The sequence below is a fragment of the Vipera ursinii genome (assembly GCF_947247035.1).
Source record: "Vipera ursinii genome assembly, chromosome: 2".
Classification (NCBI taxonomy): Eukaryota; Metazoa; Chordata; class Lepidosauria; order Squamata; family Viperidae; genus Vipera; species Vipera ursinii.
Window position 1 is genome coordinate 75251615 of NC_139513.1, and position 26447 is coordinate 75278061.

The 26447-nt window shown below is 43.3% G+C and overlaps 1 protein-coding gene across 2 annotated transcripts in view; it reads left to right on the forward strand.

Moving 5' to 3' along the window:
- The first annotated feature begins 567 nt into the window (after positions 1-567).
- Positions 568-26447, forward strand: part of RNF44 (ring finger protein 44) — an 88179-nt gene continuing 62299 nt past the window's right edge. The window contains exons 1-2 of one of the 2 annotated variants that reach the window (XM_083354105.1): positions 568-828; positions 17896-18074. In XM_083354105.1, the coding sequence (XP_083210231.1) occupies positions 17971-18074 (104 nt within the window). In that variant the 5' untranslated portion in view covers positions 568-828; positions 17896-17970. Of the gene's footprint in view, positions 829-5897; positions 5942-17895; positions 18075-26447 lie in introns of those variants that run through there. The other variant, XM_083354106.1, reaches the window with a different exon arrangement.

The following is a 26447-nucleotide window of genomic DNA, read 5'->3' on the forward strand; positions in this document are numbered from 1 at the left end:
AGACGGAATTGTAATCTTAGGTTTTGAGCATGTCCAAGCCTAGAAAGAAAATGAGAAAAGTATTAAGGACGTAATTTACCTCCGCGAGCTGCACCGCACCAGCCAACTGCAATTATACAGTTACGCGTCGTTCAGTACAAATTCACATTGCAACATGCTAAAAGAGCAGAGGGGGAACAACAACTCTTTCGCCCGGGGAGGAAAAGAAGAGTTCACGTCCGAGCTACACGAATCTTTCCCGCCTTTACCGTCTCTCGGGATATTTACTCGCTCGGTTCCTTTTGCGCGCGTTACAGACTGCGCGAGGATCATCCCGCTGACCGCACCTGGCTTATAGTTGCCATGACGTCGCCCTGCTAACACCCCCTCGGTAGGCTTTGGCTCCGTCGCCGCCGCGTGCAGCTCCCTGGGACGCGCCCAACCGCGCCTGCGCAAGAGGGCTGCGGGCTTCGGCTAATTGCAGCGCCGGAGCCGGTCACGTGCTGGCGCTCGGGGCCGCGCCTCTACCCTCCTCCCCAGTTTGCCCGAGCCAGTCTCGGGCGCGCGCACTCAGGTCCGAATGTTGTGAATAAAACGCGCCGTTTGTTCCAGCCCGGCGGCGCAGGCAGCTCTTAAAGGACCAGAGCCCGGGGTCGCCGGCGCCTCCTGGAGGGGGCGGCTCGGAGGAGGCTGGCGCGCTCGGCGAGCGAAAAGGAAAACAAAGAAGCCACCGGAAACAGCCGTGGGGGGCGCGGGCACGGGGCTGAGAGCCGGCGCCCGGGAGCCTCGGCGGAAAGGGGCGCTTATGTGGGGTGCAGCTGCACCCGGAGAGGCGGCGCAGACCGACGGGTAGGTAGATCGAGAGGGGGATCGTCGCGTGCATGCGACTGCGAGCTGGAGGGGCGCGCCGCTTGGACTGTGAAGCTACGGTCCTCCCTCCGGATGGTTTAAGGTCCTTTTAAGCCGTAATTAAAACCGGGTTTTTAAAAATGCAATTTGGGTGGTGTTCGGTTTCTGCTTAGGATGGTTATGGGTGATGCTGCTGAGGGGAGGGTCAAATGGGCGGGCATTGTAAACTGCGGCTTCCCAACAATAAAAATGCAGTCCTCCTCCTCGACTATCCGCTGCACCTGCATCGCCTTGGATCCCGTCTCCAGGCCTTTGGGAGCCAAAAAAAAAAAAAAAAAAAAGCCAAGAGAATTTCCTGGAAAACCGTCGCCTTCTTTTAGGCCAGAGTGGAACGGGACAAGAAATTGCGGTCGACCCCCGGGTGAAGGATGAACTGCTCCTGCCCGATCGAAATTTGGTCCAGCGTTTTGCAGCAAGCGCAGAGCCGCCGTGTGGCAATTAAAGTGCGGGATTTATTCCGATTGGGATTGACAGGCGATGACAGATTTCGAGACTGAAAAATGGTTGGTGAGGTCCGAGTCGCAGGTTTGTGTTTTGAAACCAATTTCTGAAGGTGAATTGTGAAGGCAAAGGACTGGTGCAGGCAACAGGAAGCAGAATGGTAGCTCTTGGGGGATCGTGGTTGGAAGTAGCCTTCAGGCACTGCCTCCTTTTCTCTCTCATACAGAGAGGGGTGTTTCCTTTTTGAGCATTTATGGCCCACGGTGGTTTCCTGCATGCGTCCCTCTAAAGCTGCTACCGCTTTTCCTTTGCTGCAGCTCTCCAGATGTCTTTGACTTGAATTTCATGAAGTCCGGATGGAATGGTGTGTGCGGGGTGGGGGAGAGATTGTGGGAGGCACATTCCAAATGATGGAGCATCTATCTGTGTGGGAGATGCAACCCGACAGGTGTTTTATGTCAAGATCCCATTCTAAAAGAACCACTCTTGAACAGAGCCAGTCTCCTTTTTGATTCTCCCAAAGTTTGCGAACCTCTCTTGTTACCCAGAAACACTGAAAGCATATTGTAGGTTGTTCAGCAAGGGGGGGGGGAGAATTTTCCTTCCTTGATTTCTCCAAATGGATACAGAATGAAATGGTTTGAAATGAAAAGGAGGAGGGGCACAGGAAATGTGAGCAAAGTTACTTGTTATTAGGTGTGGTTTTAGGGGAGAAAAAATCTTAATATGGTTTTGAAGAGTTTATTGGTGCTGGGGCTGCTGTTACTATTAAAAAAATTAAAATAGATATGAGTAGAAATCAGAATTGCTCTTTAATTTTGGGACATAGTAACTGGTCTACCTATATTTTCTGACTGCTGTACCAGTCAGAAAATACAGCTCCTAGATGAATTCATCTGTCTTGGATTTTTCATATATTGATATATCTTGGGACCCCTTTTTCTTTCTGCCTTCTTTGTTTCTCTGTTTAACTTGGAAGGTTCATGGGAAATATGAAGCATGTGGTAGTGACATTCTGCACAAGCAATGTGGAGAGATGGGGTTGGCTCATTTTGATATTTTTCCAAATATCTGTACTGCCTTGATGATTTGGTACATTTTTCCTTTAAAAACCAGCATTTTACAGAACACAACATTATTTTCTGTGGCATGCCTGGTGAGGCCTGAAGGCAAATATGCATTATATATGTTAGCTGATTGCCAGTCTGAACAGCCAGAGGTCATGGAACTTGAAATTTAACATAATGGAACAGCTAGAAGGCTTGGATAATGTCTGAGAAAATACTTGGTTTAGGTGCAGGAAGCTTTTCCCAATCTGTATTTGGATTGCAGTTCCCGTAATTCCCAGCTAGTTTTCCTTTGAGAATTATGATCGCAGTATACCTGGAAGGCACCAGGTTGAGGAAAGCTGTTCCACTATAATGCCCTATTATGTTATTCTGAAGTGTTTTGCCAGTTAACATAGCAGTGCTGATCAGTGAAAATAATCGCTTTATTGTGTCAGTTAACACCACTTGAAATGGAAAGCTTGTATAGCAATGGCTAGCCAGGGAATGATTAGATGAATTGACACATTGGTAGTTGCCAGAAAGTAGATGCAGTAAAGTTGATAGTTAAGATGATAAGAGTGCCTTCTTCTAACATTTAGGACTCTGCTGAGTGTCAAATGGTAAAATTATTTGACTCAGGCAATGTGATTTCCATTCCACTGTAAATGGAAAAGTAGCTTGGGCATGTTTGGATCTTTTCCTGTGCATTTATATGTTTAAAATAGTCCTTTAATTTGGAGAAGTTGCAAAGAGATTTTACCGTACAATATTTTGTGAAAATTAAAGTGATACATTTGATAGACTTAGAATTCCATAGTCACCATAGAATCTAGTGAATCATGGCTCATTTCAGAAAAGCTAAGCATAGTTGGTGGACTTAAATTAGTTGTCGGATGGCAGACTGTATGAAATCTCAGGGTTATAGACTCCCTTCCAAATATTTGGGGAGAAGACAGTGGCAAACCACTTGTGAACAGTTGCCAAAAAAACCCCCTCCATTAATGTCTCCAGAAGCCACTAGATGAGCTGCATTTGAGTTTTACTTGTTACTTTTAAGGAGCTGCAAGTGTCTATTAAAAAAATGTGAAAAGATTCATCTGATGTCTTGTAATACTCCTTGCTGAACATCTCACCCTATAATTTAAAACAGAACAATCAGCAGTAATGGGCAATTGAAAGTGCAGATAGTTAAAATTGAAGGTAAAAACCAAATACTGTGGTGAATCAAAATACATTGTCCATCTTTTGAAGAAAAGCATTCAATCCAATTCATTTTATTAGTGCTACTAAATCAGTATTTTTTCTAAGTTTCAGAAACATGAATTAGTTTAGAGTGTAGATCCAAACCATTTAAATTTACCCAATCTACAAGTTTCTCTCTGCCTAAAGCAGTGTTATTAATGATGTAACTACTAGAATTTTCTTACATTACAGCTTCTAATCACATTCTATCCATATAGATAAAAGCTTTTATTTCCTATTCCTGCAAATTATTAGATATCCCTGAGATTGGACAATGGAAACTAAGAATGCTATTGAGATATTTTATTTATTTATGCATTTTAGACTATTTTATGAATTTGAGTTTCCAGAGGAACATGCATTTAATAATTGCAACTGATTAATAGCAAATAATTAAAATTAGAATAACAGAGTTGGAAGGGACCTACAGGTCAGCTAGTCGAACCCCACCCAAGCAGGAGACCTACACCATTTCTGAAAGATGGTAGTCCGATCTCATCTGAAGGCAAACTGTTCCATTGGTTGATTGTTCTCACTGTCAGAAACTTCTCCTTATTTCTAGGTTGAATCTCTCCTTGATCAGTTTCCATCATTTCTTGTCTGACCTTCAGGTGCTTTGGAAAATAGGTTGATCTCCTCTCTGTGACAGCCCCTCAAATAGTGGAAGACTGCTATCATGTCTCCCTTGGTCTTCTTCACTAGACTAGCCATGCCCAGTTCCTGAAACCATTCTTCATATGTTTTGGACTCCAGTCCCCTAATCATCTTTGTTGTTCTTCTCTGCACTTTTTCTAGAGTCTTAACATCTAGTAGTATGTGGTGTTAGTAAGCGTTTATAGAGTAGTATACTATACTAGAGTAGTATACTATATAGTATACTATATAGTATACTATAGTATACTATACTAGAGTAGTATACTATATAGTATACTATAGTATACTATATTAGAGTAGTATACTATATTAGAGTAGTATACTATAGTATTACTATAGAGTACTATTAGTACCTCATGTGATCTTGATTGAATCCCTCAATGCAATTTAGGATTGCATTGGTTTTTTTGGCTGCTGCCAGACACTGTTGGGTCATATTTAATTGATTGTCCACTAAAACTCCAAGATCCCTCTCACAGTTACTGCTATTAAGCCTGGTTTCACCCAATCTATATGTGTACTTTTGGTTTTTATTGCCTAAATGTAAGACTTTACTTTTCTCTACACTGAATTTCTATCCCACTTTTTTTAGCTTTCCACAGCATACTATGTCCACAGCATCTTGCTGGTCTATTAATTTAGTTACTTGGCCAAAGGATGAAATAAGATTGGTTTGGCATGATCTGTTTTTGACAAAGCCACACTGGCTTCTAGTTTTAACTTTGTTTCTAGATGTTTGCAGATCTGTTTTTTTATTATCTTTTCCAGTATCTTCCCGGGTGTTGATGTTAAGCTGATTGGTCTGTAGTTTCTTAGGTCTGTTTTTTTCTCTCTCCATTTTTTGAAGATGGGAACCACATCAGCTCTTTTCCAATCCTCTTGTAGTTCCTCGGTGCTCCAGGATTTGTGAAAGATATGGTACAGTGGTTCTGAGATGACATCTGCCAGCTCGCTCCTTCAGAACGCTGGGATGTAATCCATCAGGTCCCAGTGATTTATATTTATCAAGATCAGACAGATGTTCTCTTACCATTTTTTATTTTAAATTTTATTTCTAATCTGTCTTTTTCAGTTATGTTTTTGGTAGATTGGGCTATAATTTATTTTTGCATGAAGACTGATGCAAAGAATGAGTTAAGCAGCTCTGCTTTCTTTCTGCTGCCTGTTACTTCCTTGCTGTCTTCTCTCTTTAGTGGACCAACTGTTTTCTTGATTTTTTTCTTGTTATTTATATGTTGAAAGTCACTTTTTAAAAAAATTATCTTTGACTTTTGTTGCAGGAGAGATCAGAGAGATCAGAGAATTATCTATATAATTCTTCTGGCAACAATGTGGAGGCAAATACCATTATACCAGTACATAGTACAATAGAATTTGTTTAGAGGTGACAGGGAGTTTGTGTTTTGAGGTATACAACTCCTTGTATCTCAGCATTGGCTTCAACTGGCAGAGGTGGGGAAATGCAGCAGTGAAACCCCTTGTGTTTGTGTAAGAGCATTTATAAGTAATTCTAGCCATTTTACAAACATGGTTACTGACCCTGTTCCCCTAAGGGTAGCTGTGCTGGATGGTCCTCTCTAAAATATTTTTTTCTTCAGCAAGTCAGGTCTGTTTGATGACTGTGGAGAAATGAATATTGGAAAAGACCAGGAGGACAATTCTGATCGGTAACACAGACCATTATCTTCATATACCAAATGCCTTGATGGTCTGCTCTTGCTGAACCAGAAGTTAACTTACAAAAAATTTGACTGGAGGAGGATGATTTTATTTTTTCTAAATCAAAAGCCTTGACCTCTCTTGAATTTAATATTTGATTATGGGTTGTTCATTTAGGGCACAGGTCTGCAACCTGAGGCTCCGGAGCCACATGCGACTCTTTCAGCTGTCTCCTATGGCTCCCAGTCCTCTGCCATGTGCAGTTAAAAAAAAAAAAGTGGGACTAAAAAAATTTCAACCAATCAATTCAAATATGCAGGGTAGGTGCATATCTCGCCTTGGCTCCACTCTTCAGTCAAACCCTGTTCTGCGCATGTGCGCATGTACGCACATGTGCACACATTTTTTGCAGCTCCTAGTTTTTCCTTTTGTGAGGGAACCGGTTCCGAGTGGCTCTTTCACTGTTTCAGGTTGCTGACTCCTGATTTAGGGCATCATAATCTCCCATTGGAATAATGTGGCAGGTTCTAGATAATTATTGGAAACAATAGTTTATTAATTTTCTTTGTGTTGTCTGTTTTTAATGTTACTATGGAACTGTTGCAATGTTTGGATATTGTTCTGCTTTTACACGGGTAAACAAGGCTAAACCTCCTATTGCTTGTCCATTTTTTTCTTCTAGCAGTAAACATAAAAAAGTTTCTAACACCAAACATCAGGAAAAAAATTCAATTCATAGAGAGCAACTGGGAATCAGTTGAACTTTGAAGTATAAAGTCTCACATTGCCAACAAGATTGGTTATTTTTGTGTAATGAGAAGGGAGGTGGGTTTCTTGGCTACCATTTTTGTGTTTATAATATATATTATATATAAATTACAATATAAATTGTCTTGAAAAAGTGATAGTGTTCTTAAGAGTGGAATGTATTTAGAAAAGCATGTGGAACTTATACAAGTTAATGTATAAGTAATGAATTGGTAGAAACTCATGATGTTTCAACATGTAAAGGACCGAATAACTGCTTTTAAGATGAAATTGTAGGCAGATTACAAAAGTGACTATACGTAGCCATAGTGAGAAGATTCCAGAAATATTATTTGTCCATTCTTAGAAATGAATTTGCAATTAATAATGATACTGGTAGTCCTCAGCTTATGATGGCAGTTGGATGTGGAATTTCCTTGGCTAAGTAATATAGTGGTAATGGGTGACATCATGTGACTGCATCAATTAGGAATCCCAGCAGTCCTGGTTGCCCTTGTTGTAACCTCAGTACCGTGTGGGTTGTTAAGTAGGAAGAGATGAAAGTCCCAGGCTAGGTAGGGTCAATGTGTGCTTATTTGTTGTGCCATGGTTAGTGCTAGGATGTATGCTATGGAGAATAGGCTGGTGATCAGGTGCTACTCCCTAGTGGGGTTCTTCAGGGGGGAAAAGTGACAGGAGTGATTTATAACCTTTACTGCAAGCTTCCCATTGATTTGTGGGAAGCTGGCAGAGAAGGTTGCAAATGGTCACACGACTGTGGCTTCCTGTGATTTCATAACAGCAACCTGGGCCCTCAGATTGCAATCAAGTGGCCACAGGAATGCACTGACGGCTGCAAATTTGCAGACTGGTTATATGTTCCCTTTGTTCAGTGCTTTTGTAATTTTGAATGGTCGCTGAATGAGTGGTCACAATTCAAGGACAACCTGTAAATGTGCTTAGGGGATGATTTAGGCAGGGAGTCACCAGCTTAATGACCGCCACAGTTTAGCAATGTAATCCTGAGTTCAATTATGGCCATAAACTAAGGGCTACAGATGGCCATCCAGTGGTCCTGTTTAGAATGAGGAGATCCCTTTTGTGCAAAGGAGAGAGTGGGGGAGCTCCTTCAGGTCCAATGGGAGGAATGTTCTTAAATAAAATAATCTGACTTCACTTAGAATTGGGTGCCAACTGGGCTGGTCCACTGAAGATGACCAGGAAACACTGGAACTTGGTTTTCTGACAGGAATTTGAGCCAGTTATTACCAAGGAAGTAGACAGAGCCCCCAGGGCTTGGTAGTCTGCCATCTGGACTTATTTGCCTTTCCTGGTTGGATAAGGTCCCCAAGACAGAGTAGCATGTTGTTGTCTCTAATCAATGATTAATGCCTCGTGGGCGAGGTAGAACTGCCTGTGTTAAAGAGGACTATGGTATGACTCCTCTCAAAGTACATGAATCTGGGTGCTTACAATATACGGTAATAATAAAAATTAAGACAATTGATAGAGATAATTGAAAGGGATAGCCAAGAGAATCTATTTTTTCCACAATGCTTAGAAATTATTCAAAATTAGAAAAACACATAGTTGGAATATATACACATATATTATGGATATACATATACATACATATATTATACATACATACATATAGGTGTATGTATGTATATATATGTTGTTGTTGTTGTTGTTAGCTGCGAAGTCGTGTCCGACCCATCGCGACCCTATGGACAACATTCCTCCAGGCCTTCCTGTCCTCTACCATCTTCTGGAGTCCATTTAAGCTCACTCCTACTGCTTCAGTGACTCCATCCAGCCACCTCATTCTCTGTCGTCCCCTTCTTCTATTGCCCTCGATCTTTCCCAGCATTAGGCTCTTCTCCAGTGAGTCCTTCCTTCTCATTAGGTGGCCAAAGTACTTGAGTTTTAGCTTCAGGATCTGGCCTTCTAAAGAGCAGTCAGGATTGATCTCCTGTAGGACTGACCGGTTTGAACACCTTGAAGTCCAAGGGACTCGCAGGAGTCTTCTCCAGCACCACAGTTCAAAGGCCTCAATTCTTTGGCGCTCAGCCTTTCTTATGGTCCAGCTTTCACTGCCATACATTGCAACTGGGAAGACCATAGCCTTGACTATACGAACTTTTGTGGACAGGGTGATGTCTCTGCTTTTTAGTGTGCTGTCTAGATTTGCCATGGCTTTCCTCCCCAGGAGCAAGCGTCTTTTAATTTCTTGGCTACAGTCCCCATCTGCAGTGATCTTGGAGCCCAGGAAAATAAAATCTGTCACTACCTCCATTTCTTCCCCATCTATTTGCCAGCAATTGAGAGGGCCAGATGCCATGATCTTGGTTTTCTTAATGTTAAGTTTCAACCCAACTTTTGCACTCTCCTTCTTCACCTGCAACAAGAGGCTCTTTAGTTCTTCTTCACTTTCTGCCATTAGAGTGGTATCATCTGCGTATCTTAGGTTGTTGATGTTTCTTCTGGCAATCTTAATTCCAACTTTTGATTCATCTAGCCCTGCCTTTCTCATGATGTGCTCTGCATATAAGTTAAATAGGCAGGGTGACAGTATACAGCCTTGCCGGACTCCTTTCCCAATTTTGAACCAATCAGTGGTTCCGTGTCCAGTTCTCACTGTTGCTTCTTGACCCGCATATAGATTTCTCAAGAGACAAATAAGATGGTCTGGTACTCCCATCTCTTTAAGAACTTGCCACAGTTTGTTATGATCCACACAATCAAAGGCTTTAGCATAGTCAATGAAGCAGAAGTAGATGTTTTTCTGGAACTCCCTAGCTTTCTCCATGATCCAGCGTATGTTGGCAATTTGATCTCTAGTTCCTCTGCCTCTTCGAAATCCTGCCTGTACTTCTGGTAGTTCTCGATCCACATACTGCTGAAGTCTAGCTTGTAGGATTTTAAGCATGACTTTACTAGCATGAGAAATGAGTGCAATGGTGCGATAGTTTGAACATTCTTTGGCACTGCCTTTCTTAGGAATTGGAATGTAAACTGATCTTTTCCAATCCTGTGGCCACTGTTGAGTTTTCCAAATTTGCTGGCAAATTGAGTGTAGCACTTTTACTGCACTGTCTTTTAAGATTTTGAATAGGTCAGCTGGAATACTGTCACTTCCACTAGCTTTGTTGTTGTTCAGCGTTTCTAAGGTCCACTTCACTTCACATTCTAGGATGTCTGGCTCGAGGTCAGTGACCACCTCATTGTGATTATCAGGGACGTTAAGCTCATTCTTGTATAGTTCTGTGTAATTTTGCCATCTCTTCTTAATCTCTTCTGCCTCTGTTAGGTTCCTGCCATTTTGGTCCTTTATCATGCCCATTTTTGCCTTAAACGTTCCCTTCATTTCTCCAATTTTCTTGAAAAGATCTCTGGTCCTCCCTATTCTATTGTTTTCTTCTATTTCTTTGCACTGTTCATTTAAGAAGGCATTCTTATCTCTTCTAGCTATTCTCTGGAATTCTGCATTCAATTGGGCGTATCTTTCTTTTTCTCCCTTGCCTTTCGCTTCCCTCCTTTCCTCAGCTATTTGCAAAGCTTTCTCAGACAGCCATTTTGCTTTCTTGCATTTCTTTTTCTTTGGGATGGTTTTGGTTGCTACCTGTTGTACAATGTCACGAACCTCTGTCCATAGTTCTTCAGGCACTCTGTCTATCAGATCTAATTCCTTAAATCTATTTGTCACCTCTACTGTATATTCAACAGGGATATGATTTAATTCATACCTGAGTGGCCTAGTGCTTTTCCCTACTTTCTTCAGTTTAAGCCTAAACTTTGCAAGGAGAAGCTCATGGTCTGAGCCACAGTCAGCTCCTGGTCTTGTTTTTACTGACTGTATAGAGCTTCTCCATCTTTGGCTGCAGAGCATATAGTCAATCTGATTTCTGTGTTGACCATCTGGTGATGTCCATGTGTAGAGCCGTCTCTTGGGTTGTTGGAAAAGAGTGTTTGCTATGACCATCGTATTCTCTTGACAGAATTCTATCAGACTGTGCCCTGCTTCATTTTGCACTCCAAGGCCAAACTTGCCTGTTATTCCAGTTATCTTTTGGCTTCCTACTTTAGCATTCCAATCCCCCATGATGATAAGAACATCATTTTTTGGTGTTAGTTCTATAAGGTGCTGTAGTGCTTCATAGAACTGGTCAATTTCATCCTCTTCAGCACTGGTGGTTGGGGCATAGAGTTGGACTACTGTGATATTGAATGGTTTGCCTTGGATTCGAACTGAGATCATTCTGTCATTTTGAGGATTGTATCCCAGTATTGCTTTTCCTACTCTTTTATTGACTATGAAGGCTACTCCATTTCTTCTGAAGGATTCTTGCCCACAGTAGTATACCTGATGGTCATCTGAATTAAATTCACCCATTCCTGTCCATTTTAGTTCGCTGATACCTAAGATATATATATGTATGTCTATGTTTATATCTATATATCTACCTATCTACCTATATGGCTATTGAATGTGATTAGCAATGCTATTGAAAGAACATGAACTCCATTCAAAAATTTGAAGTCTTCCTCAAATTGGAATAAGAAGAAGCATAAACATTGCCCAAAGCCATAGGAGCAGTTGATATAACTTCCAAAAAACGATACATTTAAAAAAAAACTATATTCAAAATAGGAAACAGCTGTGAGGTTGAACTACTATGGGCATGTTAAAGATTGATTAAATTAACGTAGAACGCTAGCAAAACTGAACAAATTGATTCTATTTTTTACTATTGAGAATATAGGACACATATTTATGGCTTTTCTGTTAGGAAAATCAGATTGACTGAGACAAATGGGATAAGATGAAGTTTTAAACCAAACTAAAATAAACCCCAAAGTCCAGACAATATCCACTAAAGACTTCTTAATGAATTTAAATTTGAAACTACTGGATTTTTCATTCAAAAAACCAAATTTTCTTTAACGTCATCCTCTGTCCTTGGAACCAAATTTTCTTTAACATCAGTATCTGTTCTTGAGGCCTAGAAATTTATTCTTGTTTTAAAAAGAAGAGTTGAGGAGCAATAAAGGAAATTATGAGCCAGTTATATCTCTATGTGTATGCCTTCAAGTCAGTGCTGACGTCTGGTGATTGTCTGAAGAAGTCCTTGTAATTTTCTTGGCGAGATTTTTTCAGTGTTTTGCATTGTTCTTGGCTCTAGGGCTGAAAGGCTGTGAGTGCACATGGCCACCCAGCTGACTTTGTACGTAAGGTGGGATTAGAACTCATGGTCTCCCAATTTCTAGGGTGTTGCTTTTTAACCACTACACCAGATTGACTCTCCAGGTTAATTTCTCATTTGTAGGAAATAGTTGAAAATGCTAGAGAAAAATAGGCAAATACATAGCAGAAAACTGTCTTGGCTTTTACAAAGACATTTTCTTATGAGCATTCTAACCTTTTTGGAGAGTATCAGAAAGCATACCACCTTTATAATAGATACCGCATACTTGGATTTTCAGAAATCCAATAACAGAAAAAAAAATTCTCACCAAAACCCCTGAGGATAGGTGTTCTCATAAGTGGCAACTAGCTACGAAAAAAAAGGAAATAAGATTACAGATAATTCTCATAATGGCAAGATGTGCGAAGTGGGATTCATGTTTGGACGTGTTTTTTTTTAACTTGTGTCTAAAATATCTCAAGAGGAGGATTAAATTATGAACTCACCAGTTAGGCTTATGATACCAAAAAAGCAGGGGATTGAGAAGAGTTCCTAAAGGCTTCTCCTAATTGTGTGGATTGGCTTCAAAATAGCAAAGTGGTGCATGCTAACATAAAAGGTCCACGTTTCACCTATACCTTAACATGAAAAGGTCTGAAGAGGTAGTTACTGGCCAGAAAGAGATTTTGGAGTCATGAGGAACAGCTTGAGGAAAAAATCAACACTATATGCAGATGCTGTAAAAAAAACAACAGGCAAATTTTATGGTTGGAATCAATAAATTGAAAGTAAAACTGACAATATAATAATGTTCTTACACAAATCTTAAATGAGTCTACAGTTGTAATATTGTATATGGTTCTGATCACCACATATTATGAAAAGATGTAAAAAAAGTAAATAATTTATTAAGGATTATTACTTATTAAGATGAGGACCATGTCCTCTGAGGAAAGTCTGTAGCAACTCATTCTCAATCTTTTGATGTCAGTGCTAGAATGTGAGGTCACCCAGTGAATAAATGCAGGATAATTCAGGAGTCACAAGATTAACCGGGTTTCTTCTTACACATGGTTAAAGTATAGCATTCACTGCCAGCAGCTGTAATGGTATCTAATTTGAGTGGTTTTTAAAGAAGATCCTAATATTACTGCTTAGTACCTCCTGTATCATAGGCAACCTTCCCCAAAAGCTGACTCCTGGGTAGTGACATGAAAATGTTAATATATTCTTACATTTTTAAGATGAGACTCTGGATGTTTCTTACTAATATATACCTAATCCAGATAGCGTTGGAATTAATAATAGGCATGTTTATGTTTATCATTGCAGGACTTCTATGACTTTCTTCGCTAATTTTATTGTATGGTCAGATTTGATCTATGAATTGTTTTGTTGGGTCATTTTTCTTCCCCTCTCCAAAACAATCACTCCAAATGACCATTCCATTGGTCAGCTTGATAATTGTATATAAAATATGCAATATCAAATAAAACTGTTAATGAATTACACAATCTAGGACTCAACCTCTCTTCTATCCTGGCTATTGAATTATATTTCTCTCTTAGGGCATGATCTATAATCTTCTCTTCTGAGTGAAAAATGTTGGACTTCAGCTGGAAATTCAAAGTTTAAATCTCTTTCAGCCATAGGTTTCCTTGCCCCATTTGCTGTCTTACATTTTTAATTTATCTGCCTTGGTTGTCCTGTGGATTAAGCTGGAGTGCTCTGAGCTTCTTAAAAGAAAGAAAGAGATAAAGTTGGATTCACAACTAGATGTACCGTATATACTTGAGTATAAGCCGAATTTTTCAGCCCACTTTTTGGGCTGAAATCCACTTCGGCTTATACTCCAGTCAACAAAAAAAAAAGAACTTACCGAGGACTTGCGCGTGGCCGAGCTACTTTGCCTGACGCTGCTGGGGCCGCCCGGGCGCCTCTGCTCGCCCTCAGCAGCACCTGGCCCGGAATCACATGCGAAACAAGCCCGGCAGAGGAGCCGGAGCGGCGAGCAGAGGCGCCCGGCCCAGATCCTGCAAGGCCCGGCCGAGACACGCCACCAGCAGCGGAGCTGCTCCGGCTCCTCTGCCGGGCTTGTTTTGCATGTGAGCTACTTTGCCTGACGCTGAGAAGACCCGCTTGGGCACTCGGGTTGGTGTCAGTCTCCGCAGGCCCTTCTCGTTTCCAGGAACGTCAAGCGCGCTTGGCTTCCCACCCCCACGGCAGGGCAGGGCAGGGCAGAGACTTGCTCGCCCTTCTGACGGCCCTGAAGAGAAACGAAGGGCTTGCAAACTCCCCGCGAGAAGCTGGGCGAAGCACGCGGCTGGGCGAGTGTGTGCCTGCGCGCGTATTTACGAAAGAAACGCTCCGAGAGTTCTTCTTTCTCCGCCCCCTTGGGGGGAACTCTAGCAACTGCTGTAGCCACGCTTCTCTTCTCGGCTCCGAAAATAGGGATTTCTACTCTCTCTCTCTCTCTCTCTCCCCTCCCCACCCCGCATTCTCCTGCCTCTTCGATTGCGACAATAAAAGGGCGAAGTGTGCGCTGGTTTCTTCCTCCTTCCTCCCCCCCTCCCCTCCCCTCCCCGATTGTCAGGTGAGGCAGCTGGAGGTCTGGCCGGGAGATTGTAGCCATTTTGAAACGCCGCGTCTTGAAACGCCCGATCAGCTGATTTTCGGGTGGAAGAGCCGTGGCTTGAATCTGTTTGCATCTGCCTGAATTAGACCGAAACGGCCTGAATTTGACCAGAGTTGCTTTGTAATGGCTGGAGGAACTGCAGAGGAGGTCTTGTGGGTGGCTGCTTCGCAGACCTGGCGGTTGTAGCGGCATGCAAGGTCTGCGAAGCAGCCACCCACACTCTCCAAGCCACCATCGGACCCGAAAAGTCCCGTGAGGCCCGTGCGACCGTCGGTGGCTGTTTCTAGCTGCCGCTCAGTTGATCGCACTGCGTGACCACCGGTAGACGTCCCCGGCTGCCCCTTAGCTGTTTGTGCCGGCGCGGAACCTCCGCAGCCGCTCGCCGTCTCCTTCAGCCGCCGATCAGCTGTCTGTGCTGACGTGGACCCTCTGCGCCCGTCCACAATCTCCTCCGGCCGCCGATCAGCTGTTGATGCGGCCGCGGAACCTCCGCAGCCGCTCGCAGTCTCCTTCAGCCGCCGATCAGCTGTCTGTGCTGACGCGGACCCTCTGCGCCCGTCCACAATCTCCGGCCGCCGATCAGCTGTTGATGCGGCCGCGGAACCTCTGCAGCCGCTTGCAGTCTCCTTCAGCCGCCGATTAGCTGTTTGTGCTGGCGCGGAACCTCCGCAGCCGCTTGCAATCTCCTCCGGCCGCCGATCAGCTGTAAGTGCGGCAGCGGGTCTGGCGTTCGCCCGCCGAACAGTTGGGGGGTGCGGGTGCCAATGGGCCTTCGGTGCTGCGCGGGCATTGTTGGAAGTGCTCCCCTCGTCCCCGTAGGGCTTGACACCCCCATTTCGGCTGCTTCGCAAACTGCTTCCTCCACCCCACCCCACCCCACCTCACCCCTCCCCGCAAAAGATGCCGGGGTCGACAGCGTTTTTTCTACCCGGAACAAGCAAACACGCAGGCAACCCTGCACTATTCAGCTCAGTCAAGTCACGCTTGAAACGGCTTGAAATGCCCGATCAGCTGATTTTCGGGGCGGAAAGCATGCAGTGTTGTGTTTTTTTTCCTCCCCCCGAAAGTGAACGGCAGCTTTCCGTACTAGTGTATTTGTACTGCCGCGAGTGACAACTGACAAAGCTTGCCGGTGTGATCTTGATTTTGGAACTGATGAAGTCTGTTAACTAATTGATTGGCACTCCGGTCGCTCATCGCCGTGAAACTAGACCTTGTTTTTGGGTTGTTTTTTTTTGTACTTTGGGCTGATCAAATGGAATAAATGGAATAAATAAAAACACTGGCATGTCAAGACACCAGCACAAAGACCAAGGTACAAGCAGCTCTCCTTCAGTCATTATTGAAACATTTGATCAGCCCAACTTCTTCTTCTTATTATTATTATTAAATCTGTTTTTTAACCAAGCGTGACTTCACTGAGCTGAATAGTGCAGGGTTGCCTGCGTGTTTGCTTGTTCCGGGTAGAAAAAACGCTGTCGACCCCGGCATCTTTTGCGGGGAGGGGTGAGGTGGGGTGGGGTGGGGTGGAGGAAGCAGTTTGCGAAGCAGCCGAAATGGGGGTATATAGAGGATGGGAGGTTCCCACCGAGAGAGCCAGCAGAGTTGTTGTCGAAGCGCGTCACACGCCTTTCCAACCACCAGAGAAGGGAGGAATAAGAAAGAAACACACACACACACACACACACACACACACACACCAGAAAATCGAGGAAGCTTGCGTAAGATCTGAAGGAGACACGATCGTGGGAAAGGCATCGAGCGTGCCGTGGAAAAAAAAGAAAGGGTGGACTTGGGCTCGGCTGGTTTCGCAACGGGAAATGGGAAATCCCCGCAAAAGATGCCGGGGTCGACAACGTTTTTTCTACCCGGAACAAGCAAACGCTGCCCCAAAACTGGGGCGTTTCAAGCCATGGTCCTCCGGCAACAGTCGCTTAAGCTGCAGTTCATCCGGTTCCCCCAGCCTTTCCAAATATTCCAGGCTGGAGCATTCACTCCCTCCGCAGTTCCTCCAGCCATTACGAGCCGTTTCTGGTTAAGTTCAAACAAATACAAGCAGATTCAAGCCGTGGCTCTTTCCGCCCCGAAAATCAGCTGATCGGGCGTTTCAAGCCGCGGCGTTTCAAAACGGCCACAATCTCCCGGCAAGACCTCCTCTGCAGTCCCTCCAGCCATTACAAAGCAACTCTGGTCAAATTCAGGCCGTTTCGGTCTAATTCAGGCAGATGCAAACAGATTCAAGCCACGGCTCTTCCACCCGAAAATCAGCTGATCGGGCGTTTCAAGACGCGGCGTTTCAAAACGGCTACAATCTCCCGGCCAGACCTCCAGCTGCCTCACCTGACAATCGGGGAGGGGAGGGGAGGGGGGGAGGAAGGAGGAAGAAACCAGCGCACACTTCGCCCTTTTATTGTCGCAATCGAAGAGGCAGGAGAATTCGGGGTGGGGAGGGGGGAGAGAGAGAGAGAGTAGAAATCCCTATTTTCGGAGCCGAGAAGAGAAGCGCGGCTACAGCAGTCGCTAGAGTTCCCCCCAAGGGGGCGGAGAAAGAAGAACTCTCGGAGCGTTTCTTTCGTAAATACGCGCGCAGGCACACACTCGCCCAGCCGCGCACTTCGCCCAGCTTCTCGCGGGGAGTTTGCAAGCCCTTCGTTTCTCTTCAGGGCCGTCAGAAGGGCGAGCAAGTCTCTGCCCTGCCCTGCCCTGCCGTGGGGGTGGGGAGCCAAGCGCACTTGACGTTCCTGGAAACGAGAAGGGCCTGCGGAGACTGACACCAACCCGAGTGCTCAAGCGGGTCTTCTCAGCGTCAGGCAAAGTAGCTCACATGCAAAACAAGCCCAGCAGAGGAGCCGGAGCAGCTCCGCTGCTGGGGGCGTGTCTCGGCCGGGCCTTGCAGGATCTGGGCCGGGCGCCTCTGCTCGCCGCTCCGGCTCCTCTGCCAGGCTTGTTTCGCCTGCGAGCTACTTTGCCGGCCGCTGCTGAGGGAAGATCTCTGGAGAGGAGCATAAGGTGAGCTGCTGCATTTCCCAGCCTCGGCTTATACTCGAGTCACTAACTTTTCCCTTTTTTGGGGGGTAAAATTAGGGGTCTCGGCTTATATTCGAGTCGGCTTATACTCAAGTATATACGGTAATTAAAAGTGGTAGAAGGGAATGATAGATAGGAAACAGAAAAGGCAGATAAATGAACCAGCAAGTCAAAATTATTACGAGTTAGCTATACAGGAAAATGTTTAAATGGAGACCATGTAATATGAAGAGAGTCTATCACTGAATATGTGGGGATTTTTTCACCACCTGCTGTTGTGTTGCAGCCTGCCAGCTGATTGAAAACTTAAAACTCTTTTTGTTACAGCGCTTGTGTTCAGTAGCTGTTTCGTCACTTTTTGCAGATCCCAAAGTACCGGTGTGGATCTGCGTTTGGAGTGTGAGATCCAGCATCACCTTTTGCCTTGTGAACATCCCCAATGCGACCATGGGAACTGGCAGTGAATAGGCGGCCTCCTGTCCCATTTGACCAGCAACAATTCCCAGGGGAGAGCTGTGGCAGTCCAGCACACCTCAGGAGAAGGTAGAGTTCTTCAGCTTTTAAGTAATGTTGATAATCCGTGCCGACCAGCATTCTCCCTGTGGGCTTCAGGGCATTCAGTCTAGTCAGTGGCTCTAAGATTCCTTCACCATCCCCCACGTCAGTACTAAGCAGGCCCACCTCTGCCTCTCTCCACTTGTTCTGAAATAATCTCGGGTCAACCAGGAACTCTCACCTGCTGTGACTGCCTTCTCTATCAAAGCCAATATAGCACGAATGCTTCACCCAGCGGTACACACATCCCACCAGCATCCATTCATGGTGGATCTCCATGACCAGGTAAGGTGGATGTTGTGTCCTAAATACACTTAGAAACCTATGGCTGGGATATTGTCCCGCCTGCCATAGAAACGTTGGCTAACATTTGGAAGAGTCTGTGTTGGCCAAGAATAGTAAAACCGGGGAGACTATACAGTTCTTATACACTGAAAAGGCAAACGGCGTGGTTGGAGATAGCCAAGGCTGAGCATCCTTTGAAAGCTTTTGCCTGTGAAAGGCTGTATAACTGAAAGTGTGAATCTGTTTAAGATATAACAGTTATTGGATCCAGTTTCTGACTGAAAGAAGGGCAGTGCAGGACCACGTGGGGGACATAAAACTGCTCATAAGTACACCACGTGCTGTTTAGTTGCCTGGCTGTTTTACTTGCAAGTTGTGAGAGAACTTGTAACGTCATAGGAAAGAGCATGCTTTTGTATGGGTAACAATCCAAGCTGATTCCTTAGTAACTTCAGTTGAAAGATTCACAACTTTTGGTTGGGAAGCACTTCTGCTTGAAACCCTGAGGTGCATTTTCCTGATTTCATTTAGAGAATTTCCCCTTTTTGCTGCTAGGGAAGGAATGCAAAAAGCAGTGCAAGTTTCTGTAGCAGCTATTAGGACCATTGTGAGGTCAAAATTATCCAGCTTTTGAGATTGAATGTTGTTCTTATGGCAACGCATATACAGCTGCTCCTGGAATTCTGAAACTTCCAGCAGGTTCAAGCACTTGACCTTTGACTTTTAGACACTTCCATGGCAGCCAACAATTATAGGAGCTGTAATCCCACAATTGCATCTGATAAACTTTGTGCTTCTCATTTCTGCTCCAGTACTCTATAGACAAAATTTCTTTCACACAAATATGTTTCTGGCCTTGCTACCAGAAATGTGTTGACTGATACTGATTAGTCTCTTGGCTGGCTGGCATCATTTTTCAGCAAGTTGGCAGCATACAGTTGTTGTACACTGGATTATGAATGTGTGTTGTGTTAGTTACATTAAATTCCCAATAACAAAAAAGAAATTTTTTTTAAAAAAGAGATTGTTTCTCTCGCGACCTGAATCTGTAGGCCAATAGTATGCTTGACAAGACAGGAAATGTTTTCACACTTTTTAGACTATGCAGTTAATTTAATGCTCCAGCATAAAAACTTGTTAAACTAAAGGAATAACATGGGAAAATGTTTTCAAGGAAAAGAGAAGAGTGATTCCAGGTTGTGCTGATGTTTGCTTTTGAGCCTCGTGTGTCTGAAATATAAACCTTTCATGGGTATTGTTTATACATGAAATGAAACCGTGTAAGCAACTGTCTAAGCAATGTATATGAAATAAAGTTTAAAAGTACTGCTTTGGGGAAAGGCAACAAAGCATCCTGGAGAAGGATTGTCATTAGGGTACTTTAGCTTGTTAATGAATAGGGAAAGTGCAGGATGTACAGTTTACAAATAGAGAAAAAACTGGATTGTTGATTGCCAGAGAAAGCTGGGTGTTGGTGGTTTAGACTCAGAAATACAACCGTGACAATCTGGGAATATTTTCCAGGAGAGTTTTTCCCATTTTCAATTGCAATTTTTGGATCATGAACACTCAACTTCAATTGTTTATGATTCTATGTTTTGTGAAACTTGCATCACGGGGTTATTATTAATCTCCACTGGATTAAAATCTCTGCTCTGTTACTTAGTGGGTGTTTGAGTGAGTGTGTACAAAGGGAGAAATAAATAAATAAAAGGAAATAAGAGATAAATGAAGGAAATTTAACAAACATTAAAATACCTAAAAAAAAGAGAGCTAACAAAAAAATATGGTGTTGATTTCTGACTTCTCCCTTTTCATACATTTGCTAATTTGTGACGTAGTATTTGTAAAATACTCAGGGGCCCTAAAAGCTATTTAGGCTGTAAGTGATTGTATGTATGTGCCTGATGTGTGGTATGTGTCAGTTATTGTTAATTGTAAGGTAAAACAACCCTTTCGGGAGCAAATCTGGGAGAGTCCATTGAACCTGATTAATACTTGGATGGAAGACCATCAGGGAAGAAACGCTATTGAACAGAATAAGACATTTTTGAAAAGGTCCAAGGTCCAGAAGAATGGAGTGGTTAAATCAATTTCATGTTTTTTGCCGAAATGTTTTTTTTTAAGAAAAAAAAAACCTCCTCATGTACGTATCTAGGTAGTCAATAGGGACTTAGCTTAACTTTACGTAAAGCAGATGTGACTTCTCGGTTCTTATTGTTACAAAATTATGCATCAGTATGTGGCATAATACAATGCTATCTGTGATAAAATCAATTGCAGAATTGGAAAGTGTGAAATACCAATCCATAGAGGATTTTTAAATAAGAATCTCAAAAAAAAAGAAAAGAAAAACAACATGCTTATTTAACTGCACCTTAAAACTGTTATTGAGTTGGACAATATTCCATTTCCACATAAATTAATTAGAAGCATTTTAATTAGAAACAGCTGAGTAACTAGTTGTTTGATTGTGCAATAAATGTCTGAAGAAGCTACTTCTTCCAAATATGAAAGAATGAGAAAAATGTTATTTTCAGGTGTAACTATATATATCACAAACATGATTTCAATAGCACCTTGGCTCTTGTTTAGTTTTCCACCATTTTAATGTTTTGTAGATGTGAGCCCAGTGCCAGCCAAGAAAAGGAAAAGGAAATGACATCCCAAAGATTTCTGTCCCAAGAAGTTCAACCTGAACTGAATTATGATTAGTTTCTTGTAAATGCCTGACTTTCCATTCCAAGCAACGCTCCTCTGGTCACAAAACATAAATACTATTTTAACAGGTCTGAGTGTACAAAAAACATCACTTGCAGATAGCCACATTTGGCATAGGAAATACCAGTCTTAACATGCTGAATGTTAGCCCTTTTCTCCATATGCTCTTGTCACAATCACAGTGTTCCTCTACCCTTTTTTTCCCCTTTTACAAATTGATTGATTCCACCCACTCTCTGCAGCCATGGGAGATATCACCCAAAGTCCCTTCTTCGCTCTGAGGGGGACAGCTAAAGAGATGTCTCCTGAAGAATTGTTATTGTATATGAGGAATGGACGTGGTGGCTCAGTGGGTTAGGATGCTGACCTTGTTGATCAGATGGTCAGCAGTTTGGCAGGTTGAATCCCGAGTGCCATGTAACAGAGTGAGCGCCTGTTACTCATCCCAGCTTCTGCCAACCTAGCAGTTCGAAAGCATGTAAAAATGCAAGTAGAAAAATAGGGACCACTACGGTGGGAAGGTAACAGCGTTCCGTGCGCCTTTGGCGTCTAGTCATGCCGGCCACATGACCACGGAGACGTTCTTGGACAAACGCTGGCTTTTCGGCTTTGAAACGGAGATGAGCACCGGCCCCTAGAGTTGGAAACGACTAGCACGCATGCGCGGGGGAACCTTTACCTTTACCTTTTTTATGAGGAATGGAGTAATTGGTTTTTTAAAAAAAGGCATGGACTATTTCACAAGCCAATATCCATTCATCCATCCATCCATCCATCCATCCATCCATCCATCCATTTATTCATTCATTCATTCATTCATTTATTTGGTTTATATACCGCCCTACTCCCGAAGGACTCAGGGCGGTTTACAAGGCAAAATTTAAAAACAATACAATATAACATTAAAATTAAATTAAATTAAGTCTAGCCCCCAAAAATTAAAATCACAATTTAAAAACATTAAAACCCCTCAGTCCAGACCAGATAGCTCAAAGAGCCAGGTTTTTAGGTCCCGGTGAAATGAACGAAGGTCGGGGGCAGTCCAGAGTTCCGTTGGCAGTTGATTCCATAGGGCAGGCGCGCATACAGAGAAAGCCCTCCCCCTGGGGATCGCCCGTCGGCAATCCTTGACCGGCAGTACCCTGAGGAGGCCCTCCCTGTGGGAGCGCACAGGACGATGGGAAATTGATGCTGGCAGCAGGTGCTCCCTCAGATAATCCGAGCCCATGCCATTTAGGGCTTTATAGGTCATCACCAGCACCTTGAATCTCACCCGGAGGGCAACTGGAAGGCAATGCAGCTCGCAGAGAAGAGGTGTTACATGGGAGTATCGGGAGACTCCCATCACAACTCACACGGCTGCATTCTGCACCAGCTGAAGCCTCCGAGTGGTCCTCGGGCAGCCCCATGTAGGGAGCATTGCAGTAGTCTAACCGGGAGGTCACGATCGCATGGGTGACTGTGCGTAGGGCATCTCGGTCCAGATAGGGCCATAACTGGTGCACCAAGCGAACCTGGGCAAAAGCCCCCCTGGCCACGGCTCCTATATGATCTTCCAAACTGAGCCGTGAATCCAGGAGGACGCCCAAGGTGCGGGTCCTATCAACGGGGGGTAACACCTCACCCCCCCCATAGTTAACGATGGAAAAGATTGGTTAGTCTGAGATGCCGGTATGCACAGCCACTCAGTCTTGGCAGGATTGAGACGAAGCCTGTTTCTCCCCATCCAAACCTGAACCGCCTCCAGGCAACGGGACATTGTCGAGGGCATCACTGGGTTGGTTCGGGGTGGAAAGAAAAAGCTGGGTATCATCAGCATACTGATGATACCCCACCCCGAAACCACAAATGAGCTCACCCAGCGGCTTCATATAGATGTTGAACAAGAGGGGAGAGAGGACCGACCCCTGAGGAACTCCACAAATGAGAGGCCTCGGGGCGGACCTCTGTCCTCCCGTCAACACCGACTCCGAGCGGCCCAGGCGATAGGAGGAGAACCACTGTAAAACAGTGCCCCCTACTCCAAACCCCCTGAGACGCCGCAGTAGGATACCATGGTCGATGGTATCAAAAGCCGCTGAGAGGTCTAATAGGACTAGGACAGAGGAACAACCCTTGTCCCGAGCCCTCTGTTACTTTATCCAATTATCAGAACTGGCTTTATACCCTGAATATACATGTTTATTAAAATATCCATGATAGATTCAGTTTGCATGTCTATGTGCTCACGCATCTGTATATTTCATGAGAATAACCATGTCTTTCCTACCCTTGCATCACATTACAGGGATAGTTAAGGAGCAACAATAAAAACAAAAGGCATAGTAATGCTAGAAATAGTGCAAGATCTTTAACACAATGCTGCATGTGTATGATTTACACAGCTACGAAGGAAAAGTTTCACTAAGGCAGATTTGCAAGACAGGTTTAGCAACTGTCTTATTTAGCAGCCGTTTGCAGTTATGACAGTGATGAAAAAGTAACTTTATGACCAATCCTTGCACTTATGATCTTTGTCCATAAAGCAAAGAAAAGCTGAAGTAAGGTATTAAACACAGTTGCAATTTCATTCAATGATTTTTTTTTTAATTCCATTTATATCCCGCCCTTCTCCGAAGACTCAGGGCGGCTTACAAGCTTAGCAGTAGCCTTCATTCTATGTATATGCCTGCTTATTAGGGCTTTCACACACACACACCCCAAGCGGCATTATTACAAAGTCAGCTTAATTGCCCCCAACAATCTGGGTCCTCATTTTACCTACTTCGGAAGGATGGAAGGCTGAGTCAACCTTGAGCCTGGTGGGATGTGAACCTGCACTAATTGCAGGCAGCTGGTGTTACTTAAGGAGGCATTAGCCCACTGCTCCACCAAGGCTCTTAATTTAATGACTGACATTAATAATAACAGAGCCGTCTCATCACTTCACGCATCCCCTGGAGTGCATAGGTCTGCTAGCATAACCAGGTCTAGAGGGACTTTGGAACCCTATTGCCATGTCCTCTTACCACACTCCTTTTACCACATCCTCAATATGCGTAGGGTTATAGCTTCTCTATCATCACAACCACTGGCTGAAATGATGGGAGTCATTCTCTGTCTCATTTATAGGTCATAGCCTAGGAAGGCTATGAAAAATACCATTGACAAATCTAGAAATACTGACTTTAATTTTCTGCATTCCAAACAAAACTTTCTCCATCACTAACCTATAGGTGTGTCCTCTGGCAACATAAAGCTGCTGCTCATATTGAACTGTGGAGCTGTGTTCGCGGATGCTGCAGGAAAGGCAGTCAGCTAAAATTATGATTTTATGAGCAAAAGACAATTCCCACCCACTCACCTCACCCAATCTTCTAATTCTTTCTTCAGCTGAATTTCCTCATAATATCTTCTGCCACAGTTCTTAATATTTCCCAACACTCAATAGACTTAGGTCTAGTGGACTTAATAATACCCTTAACATGGTTTCAGAACAATCATGGTCTAGTCTTAGCAAGAAAAACCCTGGAAAATGTATAGTTCCATCAACCTCCCTTCACTTCCTTCAAGAGAGGTTGAATACCAAGGTGACTTTCTCATTTATTGAATGTTTACTTTAATGTAAATCCTACTGGTTGCAATATACCGAATTGTAGTCCAGGTTATAATTCTCACTTGAGGATGTTCTTCCATGCAGTGCCAAGCCTCAGTAAAGTCTCAGCAGGCATGAACTGGCATAGAAGTGGGGGAGGAACTTTTCCACAGAAAATCTTACCTAATGTCAGAAATAGAGAGAAAACTACCCATGAAAGCCCGAGCATCCTGCTGAGGCAAGGAGATCTGCAAATACAACTGAAAGGAAGGATTAACTGTATTGAAAATAAAATTGCTCATCCTGCCCAGGGCCTGGTTGTTTTGGGGCTGTCCTTGGAAAGCAAGAATGGTGTTCATTTAAAAAAAATGAACATGATAAAAAGGCTGCATAAAATTGTGTTCATGTGCCATATTTTATAGCTTTATTATGCCTCTCAAGTACTATATATAAAATAATTGTTTTCTGGGTATAATGCTAAATTCCATTAGCAGCAAAAACTTCCTATCATATCTTACAAGCAGGGGAATCATAAGTTTATCACAGAATTTCAATATGCCCTCTTACCAAACTGCCAACATAAGCAGAATAAATATATGATGTAAGTCGCATATTATACACTCCAAAGAGAGAAGACTAATTTACAATTATCCTATCCACATAGATCCAGAAGAAATGGGATGGTAAAGGGAAAAACTCAATGTAAAAATAGCACACACAGAGAGGAGATTTTGTTTGTTGAAACGTATTCAAGAAATATCTTCCAGAAAAATAAAGCATTAATGAAATACTTCTGAAGCAGTAGAAATTTGGAGTCCATTTTTTACTCAGTGCGGGATTGGAATGTTGGCTATCAGTGTGTTAGGTTTCCAGGAAGGCTAGAGATGACAGTTACTCTTAATAATGACAAAAACTTTCTACAAAGGAGTCTGGAAGGTTCCGGAAAGGATGTTCAGCTCCTGGGTCCTCCCATTTCTAAACTAAAACTAAAACTAAAATTCTATTTTATTGAAAGTATCTGTAGTAACAGAATGTTTTGAGTCTCATTGTGCTGCACTTCCTTCTCCTTATACTTCAGTGAATTAGGGAGGTATCTGTCTGAGTTGCTTCCAAATGTTATCTTATTCTGAACTTAAAAAATACTTCAGCCCCTTTTGCTTAAGTCTCTTCGAGGTTACAACTGAAGAAATGACTTATGACCGTTTTTCACACTTACAGCATCACTGTGGTCATGTGATAAAAATTTGTGGACTTGACAACTGGTATATGTTTATGAGTTTCACTGACCCATTATATAAAAAATGCTTTGCCTGCTGAATCATACAATAGTCATTTGTCTAAGTTCCATTTCAATAACAATTTATAAACCTTAGCAATAATATGTTCATTACCACAAAATAGAATTTCCAATTCATTTTTTGGAAAAACTTTTTTTATCTACTTTAAACCTTCCTTTGAATTATACATGTACAAACCAATGGCAAACATTTCTAACTCCTCTTTAGATTTGAGGATAGAGTCCCCATAACTGAAGAATAAGGGACGCGGTGGCTCAGTGGGTTAGGACGCTGAGCTTGTCGATCAGAAGGTCGGAGGTTTGGCGGGTCGAATCCCGAGTTCCGCGTAACAGAGTGAGGGCCTGTTACTCGTCCCAGCTTCTGCCAACCTAGCAGTTCGAAAGCACATAAAAATGGAAGTAGAAAAATAGGGACCACTACGGTGGGAAGGTAACAGCGTTCCGAGCACCTTTGGCGTCTAGTCATGCCGGCCACATGACCACG